This window comes from Procambarus clarkii, chromosome 8, assembly GCF_040958095.1.
Source record: "Procambarus clarkii isolate CNS0578487 chromosome 8, FALCON_Pclarkii_2.0, whole genome shotgun sequence".
Classification (NCBI taxonomy): Eukaryota; Metazoa; Arthropoda; class Malacostraca; order Decapoda; family Cambaridae; genus Procambarus; species Procambarus clarkii.
The window spans coordinates 54,082,070-54,107,058 of NC_091157.1; the positions used below are offsets into that span (position 1 = coordinate 54,082,070).

Sequence of the window (24,989 nt, forward strand, 5' to 3'; positions counted from 1 at the left end):
GATCTTGGCACTGGATTGTCTTGGCACTGGGTTGTCTTAGCATTGGGTTAGTCTGGAAACCAGGATGATCTGAGCACTGTGTTGATCTGGGTACTGAGTTAGACTGGGAACCGGGATGATCTGAGCACTGTGTTGATCTGGTCACTGGGTTAGTCTGGGAACCGGGATGATCTGGGCACTGGGTAGATATGCGTACTTGGTTAGTGTCAAAGAAACCTGAAGTACAATGTGTAGTGTCACAGTAATCTGACGTACGAAGAGTAGCGTCACAGTGACCTGACGAACCAATGACCTATCACACAACATCAGGTGTCAGAGTGACCTGATGCACCCAGTGTAGCGTCACAGGTACCTGACAAATTGTCGTTTCACAATGACCTGACGTTCCAGGTGTTGCGTCACATTGACCTGACGTACCAAGTGTAGCGTCACAGTTACCTGACGTTCGAAGTGTAGCGTCACAGTGACCTGACGTACCAATGTAATGTCACAATGACCTGACGTACCAAGTGTATCGTCACAATGTCCTGACGTACTAAGTGTAACGTCACAGTGACCTGACGTACCAAGCGTAGTGTCACAATGACCTGACGTACCAAGCGTAGTGTCACAATGACCTGACGTACCAAGTGTAGTGTCACAATGACCTGACGTACCAAGTGTAGTGTCACAATGACCTGACGTACCAAGTGTAGTGTCACTATGACATGACGTACCAAGTGTAGCGTCACAGTGACCTGACGTTCCAAGTGTAGTGTCACAATGACCTGACGTACCAAGTGTAGTGTCACAATGACATGACGTACCAAGTGTAGCGTCACAGTGACCTGACGTACCATGTGTAGCGTCACAATGGCCTTATGTACCAATGTAGTGTCACAATGACCTGACGTACCAAGTGTTGCGTCACAATGACCTAACGTACTAATTGTTGCGTCACAATGACCTGACGTACCAATTGTTGCGTCAAAATGACCTGACGTACCAAGTGTAGCGTCAAAGTTCGAAGTGTAGCGTCACATATACCTGATGTACCAAGTGTTGCGTCAAAATAACCAGACGTACGAAGTGTAGCGTCACAGTTACCTGACGTACAGAGTGTAACATCAGAACGACCTGACGTGTCAAGTTGAGCGTCACAGAAATCTGACGTAACAGATGGAATAAGTTGTAACAGGTCCGGACTTGGGACAGTTCTAACAGGTTGAGTGTCCGACAAAGTAGAGTCTAGGGACTTTTGTAACAAGTAGCGTCATAGCAGTGAGTCTTCCACATTGGTGTGAACATCAGATGATGTTTTATCAAGAAGTAGAAAGAGGGTTAATAATTAATCAATTTTAGTAATTATAGTTAATTTAAGTTCGTTCAAGGGAAATATTTTTATGATGTTTACAGTCCAGAGACTGATGTTTTAAGAAGAATTCACGATATTATTAGCTGGTGAGGTTAATGGTGACATATTGCAATGATTTCCTCGTGTTCGTCTGAGGGAAAAATCCATGGCAATCTCGTTTTCTTTGAGTTATCTTGTGAGTAGTAAATAAACAGGAAGAATATTTGTCAAATGTATTGAAAGTTAATAAATGGGGTTGTTTTTCCGATAAGTACCACCACCTGGAGTATTAAACTCTACCTCTATGATAACTTACAGGTACTACAACCTAGTGTATTATACGCTACCGCTATGATAGCCTTACAGGTACTAACTTCTGTATGGTGTATTATACACTACCTCTTTGATAACATTACAAGTACTACCACCTAGTGCATTATGCACTACCACTATGAAAAGCCATACAGGTTCCACCACCAGGTGCATTATTCTCTTTCACTATGATAACCTTAGAGCTACTTCAACCTGTTGTATTATACAATTTCTCTATGATAATCTTAGAGGAACTACCACATGGTGTATTATATACTACCTCTATGATTTACTTACAGGTACTACTACATGGTGAATTATACACTACACCTGTATGAGAACAGATGGAGAACTGCAGGAATAAATTATCACGAAGACCTACAGCAGGTGATTGGGGGTCAACAGCTGCAGCAGGTGTCTGTGGGTCAACAGTGGCAGCAGGTGTCTGAGGGTCACCTGCTCCAGCAGGTGCCTGTGGGTCAACAGCTGCAGCAGGTGTCTGTGGGTCAACAGCTGCTGCAGGTGTCTGAGGGTCACCAGCTCCAGCAGGTGTCTGTGGGTCAACAGTTCCAGCAGGTGCCTGTGGGTCAACAGAGGCAGCAGGTGTCTGAGGGTCAACAGCAGCAGCAGGTGTCTGAGGGTCAACAGCAGCAGCAGGTGTCTGTGGGTCAACAGCTCCAGCAGGTGTCTGTGGGTCAACAGCAGCAGCAGGTGCTTGTGGGTCAAAAGCGGCAGCGGGTGTCTGAAGGTCAACAGCTCCAGCAGGTGTCTGTGGGTCAAAAGCGGCAGCGGGTGTCTGAGGGTCAACAGCGGCAGCAGGTGTCTGTGGGTCAACAGCGGCAGCGGGTGTCTGAGGGTCAACAGCGGCAGCATTTGTCTGTGGGTCAACAGTGGCAGCAGGTGTCTGTGGGTCAACAGCGGCAGGTGTCTGTGGGTCAACAGCGGCAGCACGTGTCTGTGGGTCAACAGCGGCAGGTGTCTGAGGGTCAACAGCGGCAGCAGGTGTCTGTGGGTCAACAGCGGCAGCAGGTGTCTGAGGGTCAACAGCGGCAGCAGGTGTCTGTGGGTCAACAGCGGCAGCAGGTGTCTGTGGGTCAACAGGGGCAGCAGGTGTATGTGGGTCAACAGCGGCAGCGGGTGTCTGTGGGTCAACAGCGGCAGCAGGTGTCTGTGGGTCAACAGCGGCAGCAGGTGGCGTTGGGTCAACAGCTGCAGCAGGTGTCTGTGGGTCAACAGCGGCAGCAGGTGGCGTCAGGTCAACATAGAACACAGAAGGTCATCCACAGCGAGACTCTTCATCTTACTCAAGAACAACTAAGAATCATCAATCATAAAATAAAAGCTAATCATGTAAGTAACGTCCTTTAGTTTGCACTTTCTGCCAGTAATGTAAGTAACGTAACAATGTGTGTGTACTTACTGAAGACAGTCATGTAAGTAACGCCATAATATATGTACTTACAGCCAGTCATGTAAGTAACGTCACTACGTGTGCACTTACAAAAAGCCATTCAAGTAAGTAGCATCATTCCGTGTGTACTTAGATCCATTCATGTAAGTAACTTCGCAATGTGTGTTCCTACAGCTAGTCATGTAAGTAACTTCGCAATGTGTGTTTTTACTGTCGGTCATATAAGTAACGTTACTACTTGTGAACTTACAGAAGACAGTCATATAAGTAACGTCACTACGTGTGTACTTACAGTAAACACCGGGTTGTACAGTTACAGTACCGGGTTGAGAAGAATGTTATAATTGTTGTCCAGATTGTGAAGAATGATATAATTCAAGCAGGTAATGTTGACCAGACCACACACTAGAAGTTGAAGGGACGACGACGTTTCGGTCCGTCCTGGACCATTCTCAAGTCGATTGAGAATGGTCCAGGACGGACCGAAACGTCGTCGTCCCTTCAACTTCTAGTGTGTGGTCTGGTCAACATACTTCAGCCACGTTATTGTGACTCATCGCCTGCAAGCAGGTAATATTATAATCAAGCAGATAATTGTTGTCAGGTTGTGAATGATGCTAAAATAATTGTCATGTTGTGAATGATGTCATAATTGTTGTCCAGGTTTCAATGGATGTTATATTTCCCGTCCATGTTGTGAATGATTGTATTATTGTTGTCAAGGTTGTGAATGATGATATAATAATTGCCTGAACTTTGAGGATGTTATAATTGTTGTAAGGCTGTGAATTATGTTATAACTGGTGGTTCAGGTTATGAATTATATTTTTAATTTGTTGTCTAGGGTCTGAAACCTAGAATAATAGATATGCTAATTGTCAATGACATTAAAGATGGTTGTCCAGTTTGTGAATAATGTTATAATTATTGTCCAGGTTGTGAAGATCGACGCCTTTGCAGGAGCAGGCAAGACTACAACCCTGCGGAGGTTGTGCCAAGAGCGACCACACACAAGGTTTCTCCTGCTTGTCCCCACTAAGTCACTCGAAGAACAATGTTCACAAACATTCCCCATCAATGTTACGGTGAACACTGCTCAGTCTATGGCTTTAGCACAAATTGGAACAAAGTAAGTTGAGCATGCTGGTTGCAATCATACTATTTGGCTATCCGGTGGCTACATTCACACTACAGGGTGCATGGTGGCTACAATCACACTACAGGGCTGCCTGGTTGCTACATTCACAATACAGGGCTGCCTGGTGGCTACAATCACACTACAGGGCTGTGTGGTGGCTACATTCACACTACAGGGTGCCTGGTGGCTACACTCACATTACAAGGCAGCCTAGTGGCTACACTTACACTACAGGGCTGCCTGGTGGCTATGCGCACATTATAGGGCTGCCTGGTGGTTACACTCACACTATAGGGCTGCCTGGTGGCTACACTCACACTATAGGGGCTGCCCGATGGCTACACTCACACTATAGGGCTGCCTGGTGGCTACACTCACACTATAGGGCTCCCTGGTGGCTACACTCACACTATAGGGCTGCCTGGTTGCTGCACTCATACTATAGGGCTGCCTGGTGGCTACACCCACACTATAGGGCTGCCTGGCGGCTACACTCACATTACAGGGCTGCCTGGTGGTTACACTCACACTATAGGGCTGCCTGGTGGTTACACTCACACTATAGGGCTGCCTGGTGGTTACACTCACACTATAGGGCTGCCTGGCGGCTTCACTCACACTTTAGGGCTGCCTGGTGGCTACACGCACACTAGAGCCTCAAACTAAAGTTCTGGTGCTGGTTTAAGATTATCTGAACCTCACACTTGGCAGTGCTGTTGTCGCGTGTTTGATCTTAACTCCGTCTCTCTTCTTGGCCTTGGAAATGTAATAGTCATATACGAACCTGACTGATCTACAGTTGATGGCAGTTGTACTAAAGCAACTTCCTGCTGTTCTCCAGGTTCATGAGGAAACTATTCGCCCGCACCAGTCTTCATCAATGTGACGGACAAAACAAATATATCTTAATATTTCAAGAAATCTGACATTTCAGTGTTTGGATTAGGGATTTCAAAAGAGCAACAAATCTTTATGGTTGGTTTGGAAGAAATTATTATTCAATAATGTTTTGTTCTTTTGTTTTTCAGGTTTTCGTCAATTAATAAATTGGAGGACACATTTGGTCTGATTGATACATCTAAGTTCATCGACTTATGTAACCAGTCAAAAACCAGGTAAGACCAGCAAAGGCAATGAACAGTAGGATGTGTTGAAATATGGTCACTAAATTACTACATTATTTTCTCAATGTCTAATTTAAATGTCATCACAAACATTAGAGAATTGATGTGTGAAAGTCTGGTATAATATTATGTTTCATGTTGATCATTTAAGTCATTGGACACTTAACTCCCTTGGAATTAATTATCTGTATGTATGACAGCTATCTGTATAGCTTATGAGTGAAACACTGCCTCTCCTGTATGTATAGTAGCTGATTGTACAGCTTAATAGGGACACACGTACTGTTTGTCCTACATGAATGACAGCTGCTATTACAGCTTAATAGTGGCACACTGTATATCTTGCATATACAGCTTAACGATATACTGCATGTATGACAGCTTCACAGTGACACACTGCATGTCCGGCATGTATGATAGCTGCTTGTACGGCTTAACAGTGACACACTGTATGTCCTGCTTGTATGACACCTGCTTGTACGGCTTAACAGTGACACACTGTATGTCCTGCACTTATGACACCTGCTTGTACGGCTTAGCAGTGATACACTGCATGTCGAGCATGTATGGCAGCTGCTTGTACAGCTTAATAGTGACACACAACATGTGTAGCTGGAAAAACCCTTTCCAGCTATACAACCGGTATAGCTGGAAAAACCAGCTATACAACCGGTATAACTGGAAAAACCCTTTAGGATTTGTCTTCGCTTGCTCTGCTATGCGAACTTCAAAGTTTCTTTTTGCTTTCTTTATCTCTTTTTTAGTATTTCTAACCAGTTGTACGAATTCCTGTTCTAAACTGACTTCCCAATTCTTAATCCTTTTTGTACCACGCTCTCTTTTTACCTATAAGGTTCCTCAGATCCTTTGTTATCCACTTTGGATTATTAGTATTCAATCTATTCAATTTATATGGTATACTACATTCCTGGGCTTTGCTTAGAATATTTTTAAATAGGTTATATATTTTGAATCCACATCGAAAAACCCATTTTACGTCACCTATCGCTGGGTTCACGTCTTGCTCCAAGACAGGCCCACACCCTATTCCCAAGACTTTCCAATCTATTTGACCCAAAAAATTTCTTAGGCTATTGAAATCAGCTTTTCGAAAGTCAGGCACTAACAGAATTTTCTCCTACAGATATATTCCATTCAATGCTAAACCTGATTTCTTCATGATCACTGTTCCCTAGCTCACTCCCTATTTCGATGTCCTTAATTTGTGTTTCCCTGTTAGTTTACACTAAATCTAAAATATTATTTCCCCGCGTTGGTTCCTTTATGTGTTGCGCAAGAAAGCAATCGTCAATTAATTCTAGAAAATCTTCTGCTTCAATATTCCCTGTTTTGTTTAACCAGTTTATTCCACTAAAATTAGAGTCACCCATGACATAAATACTGTTAGATATAGATGCTCTAGATATTTCATCCCATAGATGCTTTGCTTCCATTCTGTCTAAATTTGGTGGCCTATATATAACTCCTATTATAATATTATTTGCTTTTTCGTTTAATTCCATCCAAATAGTTTCTATATGTGGCTCAGTTTTGAAAACTTTCTTTGAGACTACATTTCAAATTGTCCCTAACATATATGGCTACTCCCCTCCTCGTCTAATATATCTATCTGTGCGAAATAGTTTTAATACATTTATTTGATATTCACAATCTTTAGCACAAAACGTTCTATCCAAATATCATATCTGGGAATCTCCCACAACTAAAGTTCGCTTAGGTACTTCCTTTACTCTCTGAGGGGCCTGCGCTTCATTGCTTTCCCTTTCGCGTGATCTGCAGTCTCACCACAGCACTCGTCCTCCAATATGACAAATGAATTAGAAGTTCTTAGGGTGTCTGTAGGCGGCTTTATCAAAGTCTTCTTCTTCCCCTGAACTTTACAACTTTCCAAGACGAGATCTTTTTACTACTGGTCTCCTTCGTTTCTTCTTGTTGTCGTTTCAGCTGTAGTACCTCCCGTAAAGAGTCCAACTCTGTCTTCAGGGTTCCAACTAGAGTCATCAGGTCCCTCACTACAACTTCCATATTGCTATGATAATATAACTACACTCAGGAGCTCCGGCTAACACACCCTCTCACCCTTACACAACTAGTGTATTATACCACTAGGGTATAATACTATATATACCACTATACCACAAAACCAAGATAATACTAAACTCGTTCTTTAGACCACTAGGGTATTTCACCACTGGTTTATTACAAAAGTAGGTTTTAAACCACTAGGTTATTAAGCAAATAGATGGTTTTATGGTTATTAATAGATGGTTATTAATAATGGTTTTTTCAGCTATACCGGTTGTATAGCTGGAAAGGGTTTTTCCAGCTATACATGTTGTGTGTCACTATTAAGCTGTACAAGCAGCTGTCATACATGCTGGACACCACTAGGGTATTACACCACAAGGTTACTACACCAGCAGGATTTTACACCAATAGATTATTACACCACTAGGTTGAACAAATCCATTCTGCTCGGGTGCAGGGGGGGGGGGGGGGGATTGTGTAAAAGCCTGGTTTGTGCCTCGGAAAGGCTACGGGATCCAGTAAGTTCAGTACAACTTCGGTTTCAACCCATTTTACCCTGTCGTAGCTCAGTCGATTAAGGCAGTGTCTGGGATGCTCCCAGACGCAGGTTCGAATCCTCGTCACTGCCCTTGTGGATTTCTTCATTTGATGCATCACGTTAGTGTGATCTCTGTGTGTGACCACTAGGTTATTACTCTACATGATTCTTACACCACTAGGTTATTACTCTACATGGTTCTTACTCCACTACGCTATTTCTCTACATGGTTCTTACACCACTAGGCTATTACTCTACATGGTTCTTACACCACTAGGCTATTACTCTACATGGTTCTTACACCACTAGGTTATTTCATCACTATGCTATTACACAACTAGCTTATTATGCCAATTGGTTATTATGCCACTAGGTTATTACACTTCCAGCTTACTACACCTCTAGGCTATTACACCACTAGGTTATTTCATCACTATGCTATTACACAACTAGCTTATTACGCCAATTATTATGCCACTAGGTTATTACACTTCCAGCTTACTACACCTCTTGGCTATTACACCACTAGGTTACTACTCAATTAGGTTATTGCACTTCGAGGTTAGTACATTAATAGGTTATTAATCCAATAGGTTATTACTACTCTAGGTTATTATACCACCAGCTTATTTCACCACTACTCCATTTGGTTATTACACCTCAAGGTTATTACTCCACTAAATTATTACAATACTAGATTATTTCACCACTAGGTTATTACACCATTATGTTATTACTCCACAAGGTTATTACACCAAAAGATTATTACACTACTAGCTTATTACACCACTTGGTATTTCTCCGCAAGGTTCTTACACCACTAGGGTTATTACCACACTAGTGCATTATACCACTAGGAAATTACAAAACCAAGTTAATACTAAACTCGGTTTTTAGACCACTAGGGTATTTCACCACTAGGTTATTACACCACAAGGTTGTCGCACTACTAGTATATTTCATTACTTGTTTATTACACAGCTAGGTTTTTAAAGCACTAGGATTTTATTTAAAATATTATAAATTATATATAACTATTAAGCCACTATATTATTACACCACTAGGTTATTACACAATTATAATATTACATCACTAAATAATTTCACCACTAGGTTATTACACTACTATATTATTACACCACTAGGTTATTACACAATTAGAATATTACATCACTAAATAATTTCACCACTAGGTTATTACACTACTATATTATTACACCACTAGGTTATTACACAACTATATTATTACACCACTATGTTATTACACTACTAGAATATTACACATTAGGTTATTAAAAAAGATTATTACACATTAGGTTATTAAACTAGATTATTACACCTCTTTGTTATTACACAATTAGGTTAATATACCACTAGGGTAATACACTACTAGATTATTACACTACTAGAGTAATACACTAGATTATTGCACTACTAGAGGCTACACTCAGACTACAGGGCACCCTGGTGGCTACTCTTACTTCAAGGCTGCGTGGTGGCAACATTCACACTAAAGGGTTCTTGGTGGCTACAGTCACTTTACAAGGCTCCCTTTTGGCTACACTCAACCTTCAAGGCTGCCTGGTCGGCTACGTTCACACTACAGGGTCTCCCTTGTGGCTACACTCACACTCCAGAGCTGCAACGTGGCTATACTCACACTACAGGGCTCCCTTGTGGCTACACTCTCACTCCAGAGCTGCCATTTGGCTACACTCACACTACAGGGGCTCCCTTGTGGCTACACTCACACTCCAGAGCTGCCTGATGGCTACACACGCATTACAGGGCTGCGTGGTGGCCACACTCACACTACAGGTCTGCCTGGTACCTATACTCACACTACAGGTCTGCCTGGTAGCTATATTCACACATCAAGGTTGCCTTGTGGCTATACACAAACTTCAGTGCTGTCTGGTGGCTACACTCATATTACAGGGCGCCCTGGTGGCTACACTTATATTACAGGGCTCCCTGGTGGCTACACTCACATTAAGGTGCTGCCCGGAGGCTATATTCACATTTCAGTGCTCCTTGTTTGCTGCACTCACATTATAAGGCTGCCTGTTGGCAACACTCACACCACAATGCTGCCTGTTGGCTTCACTCATACGTCAAGGCTACATTGTGACTACACTCACACTGCAAGGTCGCCTGGTGGCTACAATCACACTACAGGGGCTACCTGGTGGCTTCATTCACATTACAGGGCTGTCTAGTGGCTACACATTACAGCCCCGTTCCTGTGCTAGGTTAGTCCACTACGGGCTCACCATATCCCGTGCTACTTGGAACTTTTTGTTCCCTGCAGATGAATCTTAAACAATAACGACAGAGCCTACACTCACTATATAGAGCTGCCTGGTGACAACACTCAGACTTTTTTGCTGTTGTTGTTTTAGATTCAGCTTTTCAGAACTAGTACCAAGTAGCACGGGCTATGATGAGCCCGTAGTGGACTTACCTAGCACAGGAACGGGGCTGTCTCTCTCTCTCTCTCTCTCTCTCTCTCGCTCTCTCTCTCTCGCTCTCTCTCTCTCTCTCTCTCTCTCTCTCTCTCTCTCTCTCTCTCTCTCTCTCTCTCTCTCTCTCTCTCTCTCTCTCTCTCTCTCTCTCTCTCTCTCTCTCTCTCTCTCTCTCTCTCTCTCTCTCTCTCTCTCTCTCTCTCTCTCTCTCTCTCTCTCTCTCTCTCTCTCTCTCTCTCTCTCTCTCTCTCTCTCTCTCTCTCTCTCTCTCTCTCTCTCTCTCTCTCTCTCTCTCCCTCTAAGCTCTCTCTCTCTTCTATATCTCTCTCCTATCTGTCTGTCTCCATCTCTCTCTTTCTCTATTTTGCTGTATCTCTCTCCTCCCTCTCTTCATTTTTCTAAATGCAATAAAGATAATTTTTCCTAATAATTGCAATAAATAAAAATTAGAACTATCATTTTAAAAACTTCTGCTCCAAAACGTTATCGCATAACATTTTAAACATTTATTAAAACGTTATGACCTCATGTTTTATACGTGTACTTTTAAATTCTAAAAACATGTATATTAAATGTAATTTAAAACGTACCCAAAACAATGAAATGTCGTTTTAAGCACGTTTTGAAAACGGGAAAATGTTTAGTGGAACAAGGCTACCTATTGGATACAATCTCACTACAAAGTTTCCTGGTGGCTACACTGACACTTCAGGGCTGCCTGATGGCTAGACTCTCACTACAGGGCAGTTTGGTGGCTACATCCATACTTCAGGGCTGTCTGGAGGCTACAAGGTACACTACAGAACAGCTTTGTGGCTTACACTCACACTACAGCCCAGCCTGGTGGCTACACTCACACTACAGGGTGGCCTGGTGACTACAGTCACACTACAAGGCTGCCTGGTGGCTACAAGAACACTACTGAGTTGCATGGGGTCTACAATCACACTACAGGGCAGCTTTATTACACATTACATGGCAGCTTGGTGGCTACATCCACACTACAAGACTGCCTGGATTGTACACTCACATTTCAGGGCGGCCTGGTGGCTACACACACACTACAGGGCTGCCTGGTGGGTGCACTCACACTATAAGGGTTGCCAGATAGTTACACTCACACTACAGGCTGCCTGCTTGTTTCAATCACAGTACTGAGATGACTGGTGGCTACACTTACTCTATAGGGCTGCCTGGTGGCTATAATCGCAGTACAGTAATAAATAACTTGTTTTGCACTATTCCAATAACTTGTATACACTCTTCCAACAACTTGGTACACTTCCAATAACTTGTGTACACATTCCAATATTTCCGTGGTGAACAGTTTCCGTGGTGTAGTGGTAAGACACTCGCCTGGCGTTCCGCGAGCGCTATGTCATGGGTTCGTATCCTGGCCGGGGAGGATTTACTGGGCGCAATTCCTTAACTGTAGCCTCTGTTTAACGCAACAGTAAAATGTGTACTTGGATGAAAAAACGATTCTTCGCGGCAGGGGATCGTATTCCAGGGACCATAGGATTAAGGACTTGCCCGAAACGCTGCGCGTACTAGTGGCTGTACAAGAATGTAACAACTCTTGTATATATCTAAAAAAAAAAAAAAAAAAAAACTTTTGTACACTCGCCAATAACGTGTGGAAATTTCCCAATAGCGTTTGAATATTCCCCAATAACGTTTGAATATTCTCTAATAACGTTTGAATATTCGCCAATAACTTGTGTCACTATTACAATAATATGTGTACACTCTTTCAATATCTTGTGTGAACTCTTCATATAACTTTTGAATACTCTGCCAATAACTTGTGTACAATCTGTCAATAACTTGTGTAAACTGTCCTAATAAGTGTTGTACACTTCTCCAACAACTTACAGCTCTAAGACTCTTGACTTGGTAAGAAGAACTATTGATTGCTTCATGAGTTCCTCGAACGAGTACATCACCCTGCAGCACGTGCCCAACGACACGCGCCATATTTGGGAAATTGAGACCCTGACGGACGAATGTCGATATAAGGTTAGTCCAATTGTTGGTGTGTAATATAATGTGTAGGTTAAGTCCATGTTAAGTGTTAGTAAAATATGTTGGTGAGTCTGTAATATAATGTATAGGTTCAGTCCATGTGGAAGGTTAGTCTAATATGTCGTTGAATCTGTAATATAATGTGTAGGTTCCGTCATGTAAAGTGTTAATCCAATATGCTGGTGAGCCTATAATATAATGTCTAAGTTCAGTCCATGTAGATCGTAAGGTCCAGTATATCGGTGAGTCTGTAAATTAATGTGTAGGTTCAATCCATGTAGATGGTTAGTCTAATATGTTGGTGAGTCTGCATTATAATGTGTAGGCTCAGCCCATGTTGAGTGTTAGGTCCAATATATTGATGAGTCTGTAAAATAATATGAAGGTTCAATCCATGTAGAGTGTTAGTCCAATATGTGTGTTAAGTCTGTAGTATAATGTGTAGGTTCAGTTCCTGTTGAGTGTTAGTCCAATTTGTTGGTGAGTCCTTAATATAATGTGTAGGTTCAGTAAATGTTGAGTGTTAGTCTAATTTGTTGGTGGGTCTGTAAAATAATGTATAGCTCAGTCCATGTGGATGGTTTGTCCAATATGTTGGTGAGTCTGTAATGTAATGTGTAGGTTCAGTCCATATTGAAGGATAGTCTAACGTGGTGTTGAGTCTGTAATTAGGTGTAGGTTCAGTCTATGTAGAAACTTAGTCCAATATATTGTTGAGTCTGTAATATAATGTGTAGGTTCAGTTAAGTAGAAGTTTAGTCAATATGTGGCGAGTCTGTAATATAAAGTGTAGGTTCAGTCCATGTAAATGGTTAATCCAAAATGTTGATGAGTCTGCAATATAATGTGAAGGTTCAGTCCATGTTGAGTGTTAGTCTAATAATTGCTGAGTCTGTAATATATAGTGTGTAGGTTCAGTCCATGTTGAGGGTTAGTCCGATATGTTGGTGAGTTTGTAATATAAAATACAGGTTCAGTACATGTTGAGGTTAGTCCAATATGTTGTTGTGCTGGTAAGTTAACGTGTTGGTCCAGTGCGTGTCAAGGCAAGATGTGTTGACACATTGTTGACGGGGTATCACCTCAAGAGGACTCCACTGACATTAGAGAAAGCAACTGTTTTTTTTGCATTTAGTGCATTCAGGAAGTAGCAAAGAGACACAACGGTAGTACAAGTAATGCATCAATGTATACAGTAAAGACAACCTTGACAACTGCGAACTCATTGTTGATTTAATGAAATAATATTATGTGACAAAGAAAAGATGAGGTTTTTTCCTCAGATGGGGAGAAGGTATGAGTTGTAGCAGACATACGTGATGCTATGTTAGTCTGGATTAATCCCTTAAACGACGAAACGTTATGTATAAAGGTAACTCTCATCTCACTGTTTCACTGACCTACTAGACAAGTACAAAACAGAAATTGTGTTGGTAACTCCATTTGAGGTGAATGTTGAATATAATTCTCCACGTGAGGGAAATGTTGGCTGTAACTCTCCCAACTGAGTGAATTGTTGACTGTAACTCTCACCTTAAGGGAAAAGTTTGGCTATAACTTTCGACTTGAAGGGAATGTTGTTTATTCTACCACTTGAAAAGGAATGCGGACTATTGCTCTCCACTTGAATGCAATAATCATTGCAACTCTTGTTCCCTTTTTGCAATCACTAAAATGGAATCCCAATACCAAGATAAAGGACACTAAACTCCCCACTGGTCTCCCAAGCATTGTGGAATAGAGTGGAGAGTCTCATGTCGTCCGTCTATCGGCCTGCCGTATCATCTGTCGTGAATCTATTGATCTGAACACCAGCAATCTGAACACCACAAGAAGTAAATGTGGAACAGGAACACACTCCGGCTGAGTAAGGGTCCTCGGTGCTGTGGTTCTCACCAACACTACAGAACATGGCAGGTCGTCGGGTGCAACGAGAGCAAAGTTGGTTGCAATTTTCAATCTGAGAAGATCATTGGCTTTAGCTCTGCTTATAGGAAATGTTGGCTGTATTTCGCGACTTAGAGGGAATATCTGCTGTATTTCTCCACTTGAGGGGAATGATTGCTGTATTTATCCACTTCAAGGGAATGTTGGCTGCAACTGGCCACTTGAGGGAAATGTTTGCTGTATTTATGCACTTGAGGGGAATGTTTGCTGTATTTATGCACTTGAGGGGAATGTTTGGTGTATTTTTTCACTTGTCACTTGAAGGAAATATTGGCTGCAACTCTCTACATGAGGAGTGAATGAATGTGGTCTGTAAACATCACTTAAAGTGAATGTAGTCTGTAGCTCCTCATATAAAAGGCATGCTGGCTGCAACTTACTGGGAATGTGGTTTGGAGCTCGTTACTTAAGAGGAATATTGGTTGCATCTTCCCACATGAGAGGAATACTGGCTACAACTTTCCACTGGAGGGGAACTTTTCACTTACCCGGAATCACTGGTGATGTACACTTACCCTAGGATGCTAGATGAGCATATTTTCCTTTGGGCGCTAAGAGGGCATATTTTCCCTAAGTAACAAAGTAGCATACTTTCACCTGAGTGCCAAATGAGTATATTTCCCTTAAGCGCTAGGGAAGCATACATCCCTAGAGGTACATACTTCCCTTAGAGAATCATGTTTCTCTTAACTAATTTAATTTAAGTTAATTAATTTAATATAACACTTTCAGCCTCCCGGCTGAAAGTGAAAGTCCACTTAAAGTGGACTCCGTCGGACACGCTCTTGTGTCCACGTGGGAGGAAAGTTTAATCACTAGATGATCATACTGCCCTCATGCGCTAGAGGAGAATATTTTCCTGTATCTTCACATATAGATGCAAGGTCAAGTGCAGAACTATTGCATTATGTTCCGCTGTAGTTACAGTGACGATAACTGATCTGCGATGTACTTTGTGTTTATATTTGAATTTTGTATTGTCAGGTCCTGTCACTTGCCGAGTCAGTGTGGATGGAGATGAACAGGTGCTGGGAGAGGCAGCAAATTTCCATGACACAGGTGAGTGAGTTATGAACAGTGTTGTAACAAGTGCTCGGCCAGGCTGCAGGTGTCCATGACACAGGTGTGTTATTGACAGTGTTGTAATCCACTTTCTTGAAATGGGAAATCAGCAGCCAGGAGAGGTGTACTGGAAAACTGGGAAACTTTGTGACATTTTCCAATTTAATAACACTGATGGATCGCATACTTCCCATTGTTACCCAACTGACAGATGGTATGTTTTCCATTTATATAAATGTTGTGGTGCGAGCACGTGTGACGGCTGTGTGTTGTCAACAGGACGGACTGGTGAAGGCCTGGCAGCTAACGAAGCCTCGTATCCAGGGGTATGACGTGTTGCTGGTCGACGGAGCAGAGGACATCAATGATGCCGTCTTGGATATCCTCCTCAACCAACACTGTGCGAAGGTCAGTAGGGGAAGAACGGAGAGGAAGAGCAGCAGGGGAGAGACGGAGAGGGTAGAGCCGCAAGGGAGAGAACGGAGAGGGTAGAGCAGCAAGGGAGAGAACGGAGAGGGTAGAGCAGCAGGGGAGAGAACGGAGAGGGTAGAGCAGCAAGGGAGAGAACGGATAGGGGAGAGAACGGATAGGGTAGAGCAGCAGGGGAGAGAACGGATAGGGTAGAGCAGCAGGGGAGAGAACGGAGAGGGTAGAGCAGCAGGGGAGAGAAAGGAGAGGGTAGAACAGCAGGCGAGAGAACGGAGAGGGGTAGAGCAGCAGGGGAGAGAACGGAGAGGGTAGAGCAGCAGGGGGAGAGAACGGAGAGGGTAGAGCAGCAGGCGAGAGAACGGAGAGGGTAGAGCAGCAGGGGGGAGAACGGAGAGGGTAGAGCAGCAGAGGGAGAGAACGGAGAGGGTAGAGCAGCAGGGGAGAACGGAGAGGGTAGAGCAGCAAAAAGGGGAGAACGGAGAGGGTAGAGCAGCAGGGGGAGAACGGAGAGGGTAGAGCAGCAGTGGAGAGAACGGAGAGGGTAGAGCAGCAGCAGGGAGAGAACGGAGAGGGTAGAGCAGCAGAAAGGAGAGAACTGAGAGGGTAGAGCAGCGCGTGGAGAACGGAGAGGGTAGAGCAGCAGTGGGAGAGAACGGAGAGGGTAGAGCAGCAGCAGGGAGAGAACGAAGAGGGTAGAGCAGCAGCAGGGGTGAGAACGGAGAAGGTAGAGCAGCAGGGAGAGAACGGAGAAGGTAGTGCAGCAGGGGGAGAGAACGGAGAGGGTAGAGCAGCAGGGGAGAACGGAGAGGGTAGAGCAGCAGGGGGAGAACGGAGAGGGTAGAGCAGCAGGGAGAGAACGGAGAGGGTAGAGCAACAGGCGAGAGAACGGAGAGGGTAGAGCAGCAGGAGGAGAATTGCGAGGGTAGAGCAGCAGGCGAGAGAACGGAGAGGGTAGAGCAGCAGGGGGAGAGAATGGAGAGGGTAGAGCAGCAGAGGGAGAGAACGGAGAGGGTAGAGCAGCAGGGGAGAACGGAGAGGGTAGAGCAGCAAAAAGGGAGAGAACGGAGAGGGTAGAGCAGCGGGTGGAGAACGGAGAGGGTAGAGCAGCATGCGAGAGAACGGAGATGGTAGAGCAGCAGGCGAGAGAACAGAGAGGGTAGAGCAGCAGGGGGGAGAGAACAGAGAGGGTAGAGCCAGGGGGGAGAGAACGAGAGGGTAGAGCAGCAGGCGAGAGAACGGAGAGGGTAGAGCAGCAGGCGAGAGAACGGAGAGGGTAGAGCAGCAGTGGGAGAGAACGGAGAGGGTAGAGCAGCAGCAGGGGAGAGAACGGAGAGGGTAGAGCAGCAGAAAGGGAGAGAACTGAGAGGGTAGAGCAGCGCGTGGAGAACGGAAGGGTAGAGCAGCAGTGGGAGAGAACGGAGAGGGTAGAGCAGCAGCAGGGAGAGAACGAAGAGGGTAGAGCAGCAGCAGGGGAGAGAACGGAGAGGTAGAGCAGCAGGGGGAGAACGGAGAGGGTAGAGCAGCAAAAAGGGAGAGAACGGAGAGGGTAGAGCAGCGGGTGGAGAACGGAGAGGGTAGAGCAGCATGCGAGAGAACGGAGATGGTAGAGCAGCAGGCGAGAGAACAGAGAGGGTAGAGCAGCAGGGGGAGAGAACAGAGAGGGTAGAGCAGCAGGGGGGAGAGAACAGAGAGGGTAGAGCAGCAGGCGAGAGAACGGAGAGGGTAGAGCAGCAGGCGAGAGAACGGAGAGGGTAGAGCAGCAGGGGAGAGATCTAAGAGGGTCGAGCATCATGGGAGAGAACAGTGAATAGCGGCAGGAGAGATAAGGGAGAGGGAAGAACAGCAGGGAAGACAAGGGAATGGGTAGAGCAGCTGGGGAGAGAAGGGAGATGAGTGAGGGACCTGGTGAGAAAAGAGAGAATGGAAGAGGACTGGAGGAGAGAGGAGGGATGCGGGTGAGAGTGAAAGAAGGATGGCAGACAAGTCAGGGGTCAGGGCATTGAACGACGACGCTGGAGAGAGAAGGAAAACAGCTGGAGAACTGCTGAGGAGGGTGGACAGAGGGCAGGCGAGTTATATTTAGATCGGAGAGATTGTCGAGTGAGAGGTCTGAGGAGGCATGCCGGAGAGGAGACATGATGCTGGCTTCCAATTTTCATACACTTTCTAACACCCTCTTTCGTGACGCTGGCTGCCCACTACCCTAAACTCTCCTACGTGATGCTAACTCCTCATTACCCTAAACTCTCCTACGTGATGCTGGCTGCCCACTATCCTACACTTTCCTACGTGATACTGGCTGCCCACTACCCTAAACTCTCCTACGTGATGCTGGCTGCCTACTACCCTACACTCCTCTACCTGATGCTGCCTGCCCACTACCCTACACTCTCCTACGTGATGCTGGCTGCCCAGTGCCCCACACTCTCCTACGTGATGCTAGCTGCCCACTATCCTACATTCTCACACAGCACCCTCTACGTGGTGCTGGCTGTCATCTATTATAAACTCCTTCACCCTTCCATTATATTGTGCTGGCTTTCATCTACCCTATACTCCGTTACTCTTCCGTTGTGTTGTGCTGGTTTTCATCTACCCTATACTCCGTCACCCTTCCTTTATGTTGTGCTGGCTTTCATCTACCCTATACTCCGTCACCCTTCCTTTACGTGGTGCTGGCTGTCATCTATTGTATACTCCTTAGCCCTTGTATTAGATGGTGCTGGCTGTCATCTGCCTTATAATCAGTCGCCCATCCTTTACATGGTGCTGGCTGTCATCTACTCTATACTTCACCACTATTAAATTCTGTGATGTTGGCTGTCATCTACTCTGTCACCCAACGTTGACGGGGTGCTGGCAATCATCTACTTTCTTTACTTCTTTACGTCACCCTTCTTTTATGGTGTGCTGGATGTCATCTACTGTATACTCCTTAACCCTTTTATTTGGTGGTGCTGACTGTCATCTACCCTGAACTCCGTCACCCTTCCTTGACGTATTGCTAACTGTCATATATGCTATACTCGATTACCCTTCCTTGACGTGGTGCTTGCTGTCATCAACATTATATTCCGTCACCCTTCCAACATGGTGCTGGCTGTCACCTATCCTACACACCGTCACCCTTCCTTGACGTGGCGATGGCAGTCTTCTACCCTATACTCCTTTAAACTTCCATAACGTGGTGCTGGCTGACATTTACCCTATGCTCCGTTGCCCTTCCTTGACGTGGGGCTGCCTGTCATCTATCCTATAATCCGCCACCCTTCCTTGACATGTTGCAGGCTGTCGTCAACCTTACACTTAGTCACCCTTCGTTTACGTGGTGTTGGCTGTCATATACCCTATACTCCGTTACCCTTCCTTTACGTTGTGGTAGCTATCATTTACCCTATACTCCATCATTATTCCTTTACATGGTTTTGGCTGACATCTACCCTATACTCCATCACCCTTCCTTTCTGTGGTGCATGCTGTCATCTACCCTATACTCTGCCACTCTTCCTTGACGTGGTGTTGGTAATCATCTCCCCTGTTCTCCGGCACCCTTCCTTTACGTGGAGCTCCTGTCATTTAACATATGCTCTGTCACCTTTCCTTGATGTGGTGCCGGCTGTCATCTAACCTTTTCACCGTCATCCTTCCTTTAACCGGTGCTGGATGTCATCTACCCTGTAAGCTATCACCCTTCCTTGAAGTGGTGCTGACTGTCAATCTACCCTATTCTTCATAACCCTTCCTTTATGTGGTGTAGGATCTCATCTTCCCTATACTCCGTCACCCTTCCTTGAAGTGGAGCTGTCTGTCATCTACTTTATAATCCATCACCCTTCCATGTCGTGGTGCTGGCTGTCGACTACCATACACTCTGTCACCCTTCGTTTACGCTGTGCTGACTGTCATTTATCCTATCACCTTTGCATGACGTGGTGTTGGCTGTCATCTACTCTTTACTCCGTCACCCTTCCATGATGTGGTGCTGGCTGTCATATACCCTATTCTCCATGACCCTTAGTTGCCTTAGTGTCGGCTGCCAACTACCCTATTCTCTATCACCCTTCCTTTAGGCGGTGCTGGCAATATACTCTGCCATATACTCTGTCACCTTTCCTTTATGTGGTGCTGACTGTCAACTACCCTATACACCGTCACCCTTTCTTGAAGTGGTGCAGACTATTATCTACCCTAAAATACGTAACCCTTCCTTTATGTGGTGTTTGCTCTAATCCACCCAATACTCTATCACCCTTCCTTAACGGGTGCTGGTTGTATTCTACCCTATACTCCGTCACCCTTCCTTGTCGTGGAGCTGGCTGTCATCTACCCTATATTCCATCACCCTTCTATGATGTGGTGCTAGCTGTCATCTACCCTATACTCCATCACCCTTCTATGATGTGGTGCTGGCTGTCATCTACCCTATACTCCATCACCCTTCTATGATGTGGTGCTGGCTGTCATCTACCCTATACTCCGTCACCCTTCTATGATGTGGTGCTGGCTGTCATCAACTCTATACTCCGTCACCCTTCATTTACTTGGTACTGGGTGATATTTCATATATATCTATTGTGCGCAGATTTTCATCTGGTGACAGTTGTCATTGAATTGTGTTGTTGTTTATGTTTCAGGTGTTTGTGGGAGACTCTTGCCAACAGCTGCGCTTCTTCGGAGGGACAGTCAGCGCCCTGGATAAGGTGACAGCCACTCACAAGTTTTCCCTCAGCCAGTCCTTCAGGTTCGGACCGGAGGTGTCATATGTAGCACAATGTGCTCTGGAGGCTCGCCTATTGGTTCCCCACCGGACTGTCGTCGGAGCAAGAAAAAAAGACTCATTTGTCCATGCTCCAGATCCTAAACTTTTTGACCCAAGCTCAAAACTCAAAAGGGCTTATATAGCTATGACAAATACGGAACTTTATAGAATAGCCACGAAGATATGTGAGGATAAAGAGTACATTGCAGCATCCATGACATTTGCTGGTGGATTGAGTAAGTATGGATATGACGATGTTATGGACATATTTAATTTAAATCAAATTCAGGAGGGTCTTGCCACAAGAGAATCAGCAAATATTCAGAATCCATTAGTGGCCAAATTCGAAACCATAGCCGACCTTACGAACTTTGCTAAAACGTGTGAAGACCGGGAGCTACTTTCCAAAATTAATATGTTCCATTACAGTGGGAGTAGGACACCCTATCACGTGACTCTGCTTACTCAGAGGTGCAACACAGAGGCATCCGAGGCAGATATATGCTTCAGTACCGTTCACATGGCCAAAGGACTTGAATGGGACTGGGTTATATTGACAGATGGCATTATTAACCCATTATTCAACTTACATGACTTATATGCATATAATGATGAAATGTTGAGGCAGGCGTATGTGTCCTCGACACGAGCCAAGAAGTTCTTAACCATCAACAATGCGGTTCTCTATGCCCTCCTTTCCGCCCATGACGAGCTGGACGTGTTAGTAGCGAGGAAGAGCGTCCAGGAGAGCGTTGTGTGTCTGTGGTGCCACGCCCCCGTCACCCCCTCGCCCTCCCCGCTCATAATTAAGGTACCCTCGCAATCACTTTTTTAATAAACTCTTGTCATGATTTTTGTTCAAAGGTATTATATATATTAAGTGGTAATTTTGTGTAATATATAATTGCCGGACTTGAAAATAGTAATGATACATGACATATTATATTTCTTATATAGGAGAAAGATGTCACATAATCTTGAATATACTTAATTTTGTATATAATTTTTAGGCACTGTCATACTACATATCTGATAAAGGTTACCGGTTTCCCGGAGGATATATGTGCGACGGGTGTGCAACAAACGCAGTAGTCACAAGCCTCACCAGGTGAGAAACAATTTGTTAGTGGTGCTGTGAGTTGTTAGTGGTGCTGTGAGTTGTTAGTGGTGCTGTGAGTTGTTAGTGGTGCTGTGAGTTGTTAGTGGTGCTGTGAGTTGTTACTAGTGCTGTGAGATGTTAGAGGTGCTGTGAGTTGTTAGTGGTGCTGTGAGTTGTTAGTGGTGTTGTGAGTTGTTAGTGGTGCTGTGAGTTGTTAGTGGTGCTGTGAGATGTTAGAGGTGCTGTGAGTTGTTAGTGGTGCTGTGAGTTGTTAGTGGTGCTGTGAGATGTTAGAGGTGCTGTGAGTTGTTAGTGGTGCTGTGAGTTGTTAGTGGTGCTGTGAATTGTTAGTGGTGCTGTGAGATGTTAGTGGTGCAGTGAGTTTTAAGTGATGTTGTGAGGTGATAGTGGTGTTTATGAGTTGTTAGTGGGGCATTATGTTGTTAATTGTACATAACGTTGTTAGTGGTGCATCAAGTTGTTAGGTGGTGCTGTGAGTTGTTAGTGCTGCATCAAGTTGTTAGTGGTGCTGTGAGTTATTAGTGGTGCATCAATTTGTTAGTGGTGCATCAAGTTGTCAGAGGAACATTAAAGTTCTTAGATGTGCATCAAGTTGTTAGTGGTGCATCAAGTTGTTAGTGGTGCATCAAGTTGTTAGCGGTGCTGTGAGTTGTTAGTTGTGCTGTGAGTTGTTATTGGTGCTGTGAGCTATTTGCGGTGTTATGAGTTGTTAGTGGGGATCAAGTTTTTAGAGGTGCTGTGATTTGTAAGTTGTGTTGTGAGTTGTTACTTGGGCATCAAGTTGTTAGTTGTACTGTGAGTTAGTGAGGCTGTGAGTTGTTGGTGGTGCTCTGAGTTGTTAATGGTGTGTGAGTTGTTAGCGGTGCATCAACTAACAAAGCATTAATATTATTGTTTTAATTACCTTTATTCTTCTATTGAAATTCATATATTTTTCTTCATGAATAATATTATGTTTCAGAATCACTGGAATAGAAGTGGTGAAATGCAAATCTTTGCTCGAGCCTCCCGCTTAAGGTTGATCACTGGGAAGCAGCACGAATCAACCCTCTACAACGAGAACGCAATGAGATGGGTAATTATTATGTTAGAAAGGTCTACAGACTAATAGCAGACATTTAAAGCTCAGTTGACTATTTCCTGACCTAAAAAGCTCAGTAGACTGAAATCTATTGTTCAAAGCTTTGGTGCCTAACCCATGATCTTTCAAAGATTAGTAGACAAACACCTTATCTTCAAAGCACATTACACTACTAAATGACCGTCAAAGTTCAGTAAACTAATACCTGACCTTCAAAGCAAAGTAAACTAGTGCCTGACCTTCAAAGCTCAGTAAACTAATACCAGACCTTCAAAGCTCAGTAGACTAATAAACAACCTTCAAAATCAGAAGATTAAGACCTGACCTTAAAAACTGTGTTGACTATTACCTGACCTTTGAAATCTCAGATTCACATCGAAACTTAAAAAATTATTAGATTAACGCCAGACCCTCAAATCAGAGTAGAGTAATCCCTGACCTTGAAAGCTTTGTAGACTAACACCTAACTTCAAAAAATTAGTAGACTAACACCTAACTTCAAAAGTTTAGTAGACTAACACCTAACTTCAAAAGATTAGTAGACTAACACATGATCTTCAAATCTTAGTAGCCAAAACCGTACTTGCTAAGCAGAGAAGACTAAGACAACAATTAAAACACAATAGACTAACAACTTACTTTCAAAGCATAGTTGACTAATACCTGACTTTCAAAGATCAATAGATTAATAAGTTATCTTCAAAGTTCAATACACTAATACGTGACCTTCAGAGCTAAATATACTAATTCCTGCAACTCAAAGCACAGTAGATTAACACCAGCCCTTCAGAGTACAGTTTTCTCTCACTTGACCCTCAAAGTTTAGTAGACAAACACTTGTCCTTCAAAGCACAGTTGGCTCACTTCTGACCTTCAAGGTTTATAAGATTAACACCTGATCTTCTAAGCTTAGAAGACTAACACCTGACCTTAAAGCACAGTAGACTTGCATCTGACCTGCAAAGCACCGTAGATTTACAATTGCCCTTCAAAGCACAGTAGACTAATACCTGACCTTCAGAGCACAGTACATTAACACCTGACCTTCAAAGCACAGTTGATTAACACCTGACCTTCAAAGCACAGTATACTAACTCCTGACCTTCAGAGCACAGTACACTAATACCTGACCTTCAAAGCACAGTACACTAATACCTCACCTTCAAAGCACAGTAGACTAGCACCTGACCTTCAGAGCACAGCACCCTAGCACCTGACCTTCAAAGCACAGTAGACTGGCACCTGACCTTCAGAGCACAGTAGGCTAGCACCTGACCTTCAGAGCACAGTACACTAGCACCTGACCTTCAAAGCACAGTACACTAGCACCTGACCTTCAAAGCACAGTAGACTAGCACCTGACCTTCAAAGCACAGTAGACTTGCATCTAATCTTCAAAGCACAGTAGACTAGCACCTGACCTTCAGAGCACAGTAGACTAGCACCTGACCTTCATAGCACAGCAGACTAGCACCTGACCTTCAAAGTACAGTAGACTAGCACATGACCTTCAAAGCACTGTAGACTAAGACCTGACCTTCAAAGCATAGTATAATATCACATGACCTTCAAAGCACAGTAGACTAACACTTGCCCTGCAAAGCACAGTTGACTAATACCTGCCCTGCAAAGCACAGTACACTAATACCTGACCTTCAAAGCTCGGTAGACGAACATCTGACCTTCAAAGCACAGTAGACTAACACCTGACTTTCAAAGCACAGTAGACTAACACCTGCCCTGCAAAGCTCGGTAGACTTACACCTGCCCTTCAAAGCTCAATAAACTAACACCTACTCTTCAAAGTACAGTAGACTAACACATTTTTATTTTTATTTGTTTCAGTGTTATTCTGGCATAGGCCTTAAGCCTCTGGCTGGCCCACTATGTGTTACTTGTTTTTGTTTCTCTTTTATTTAGGCAGAGTATGAGTATTTATGACTTGTATGTTCGTTTCAGTATGAATGTGCTGCATGTGTTTGACAACTTCTTCTGCTCTGTTGAATCATAGTTATCATATTGGGTTTGTGACTGCACTGTGTTAGATAATAGTAGACTAGCACCTGACCTTCAGAGCACAGTAGACTAGCACCTGACCTTCATAGCACAGCAGACTAGCACCTGACCTTCAAAGTACAGTAGACTAGCACCTGACCTTCAAAGCACTGTAGACTAAGACCTGACCTTCAAAGCCAT

The 24,989-nt window shown here is 44.1% G+C and overlaps 1 protein-coding gene across 1 annotated transcript; it reads left to right on the forward strand.

Annotated features, from left to right (window-relative positions):
- The first annotated feature begins 3,949 nt into the window (after nt 1-3,949).
- Nucleotides 3,950-24,804, forward strand: LOC138361613 (F-box DNA helicase 1-like). Its single transcript, XM_069320843.1, has 8 exons — nt 3,950-4,185; nt 5,223-5,309; nt 12,248-12,389; nt 15,327-15,401; nt 15,684-15,812; nt 20,468-21,403; nt 21,603-21,700; nt 24,714-24,804. Exons 1-8 carry the CDS (start codon nt 3,950-3,952, stop codon nt 24,802-24,804), a joined length of 1,794 nt encoding a protein of 597 aa, XP_069176944.1.
- Nucleotides 24,805-24,989: the final 185 nt, after the last annotated feature.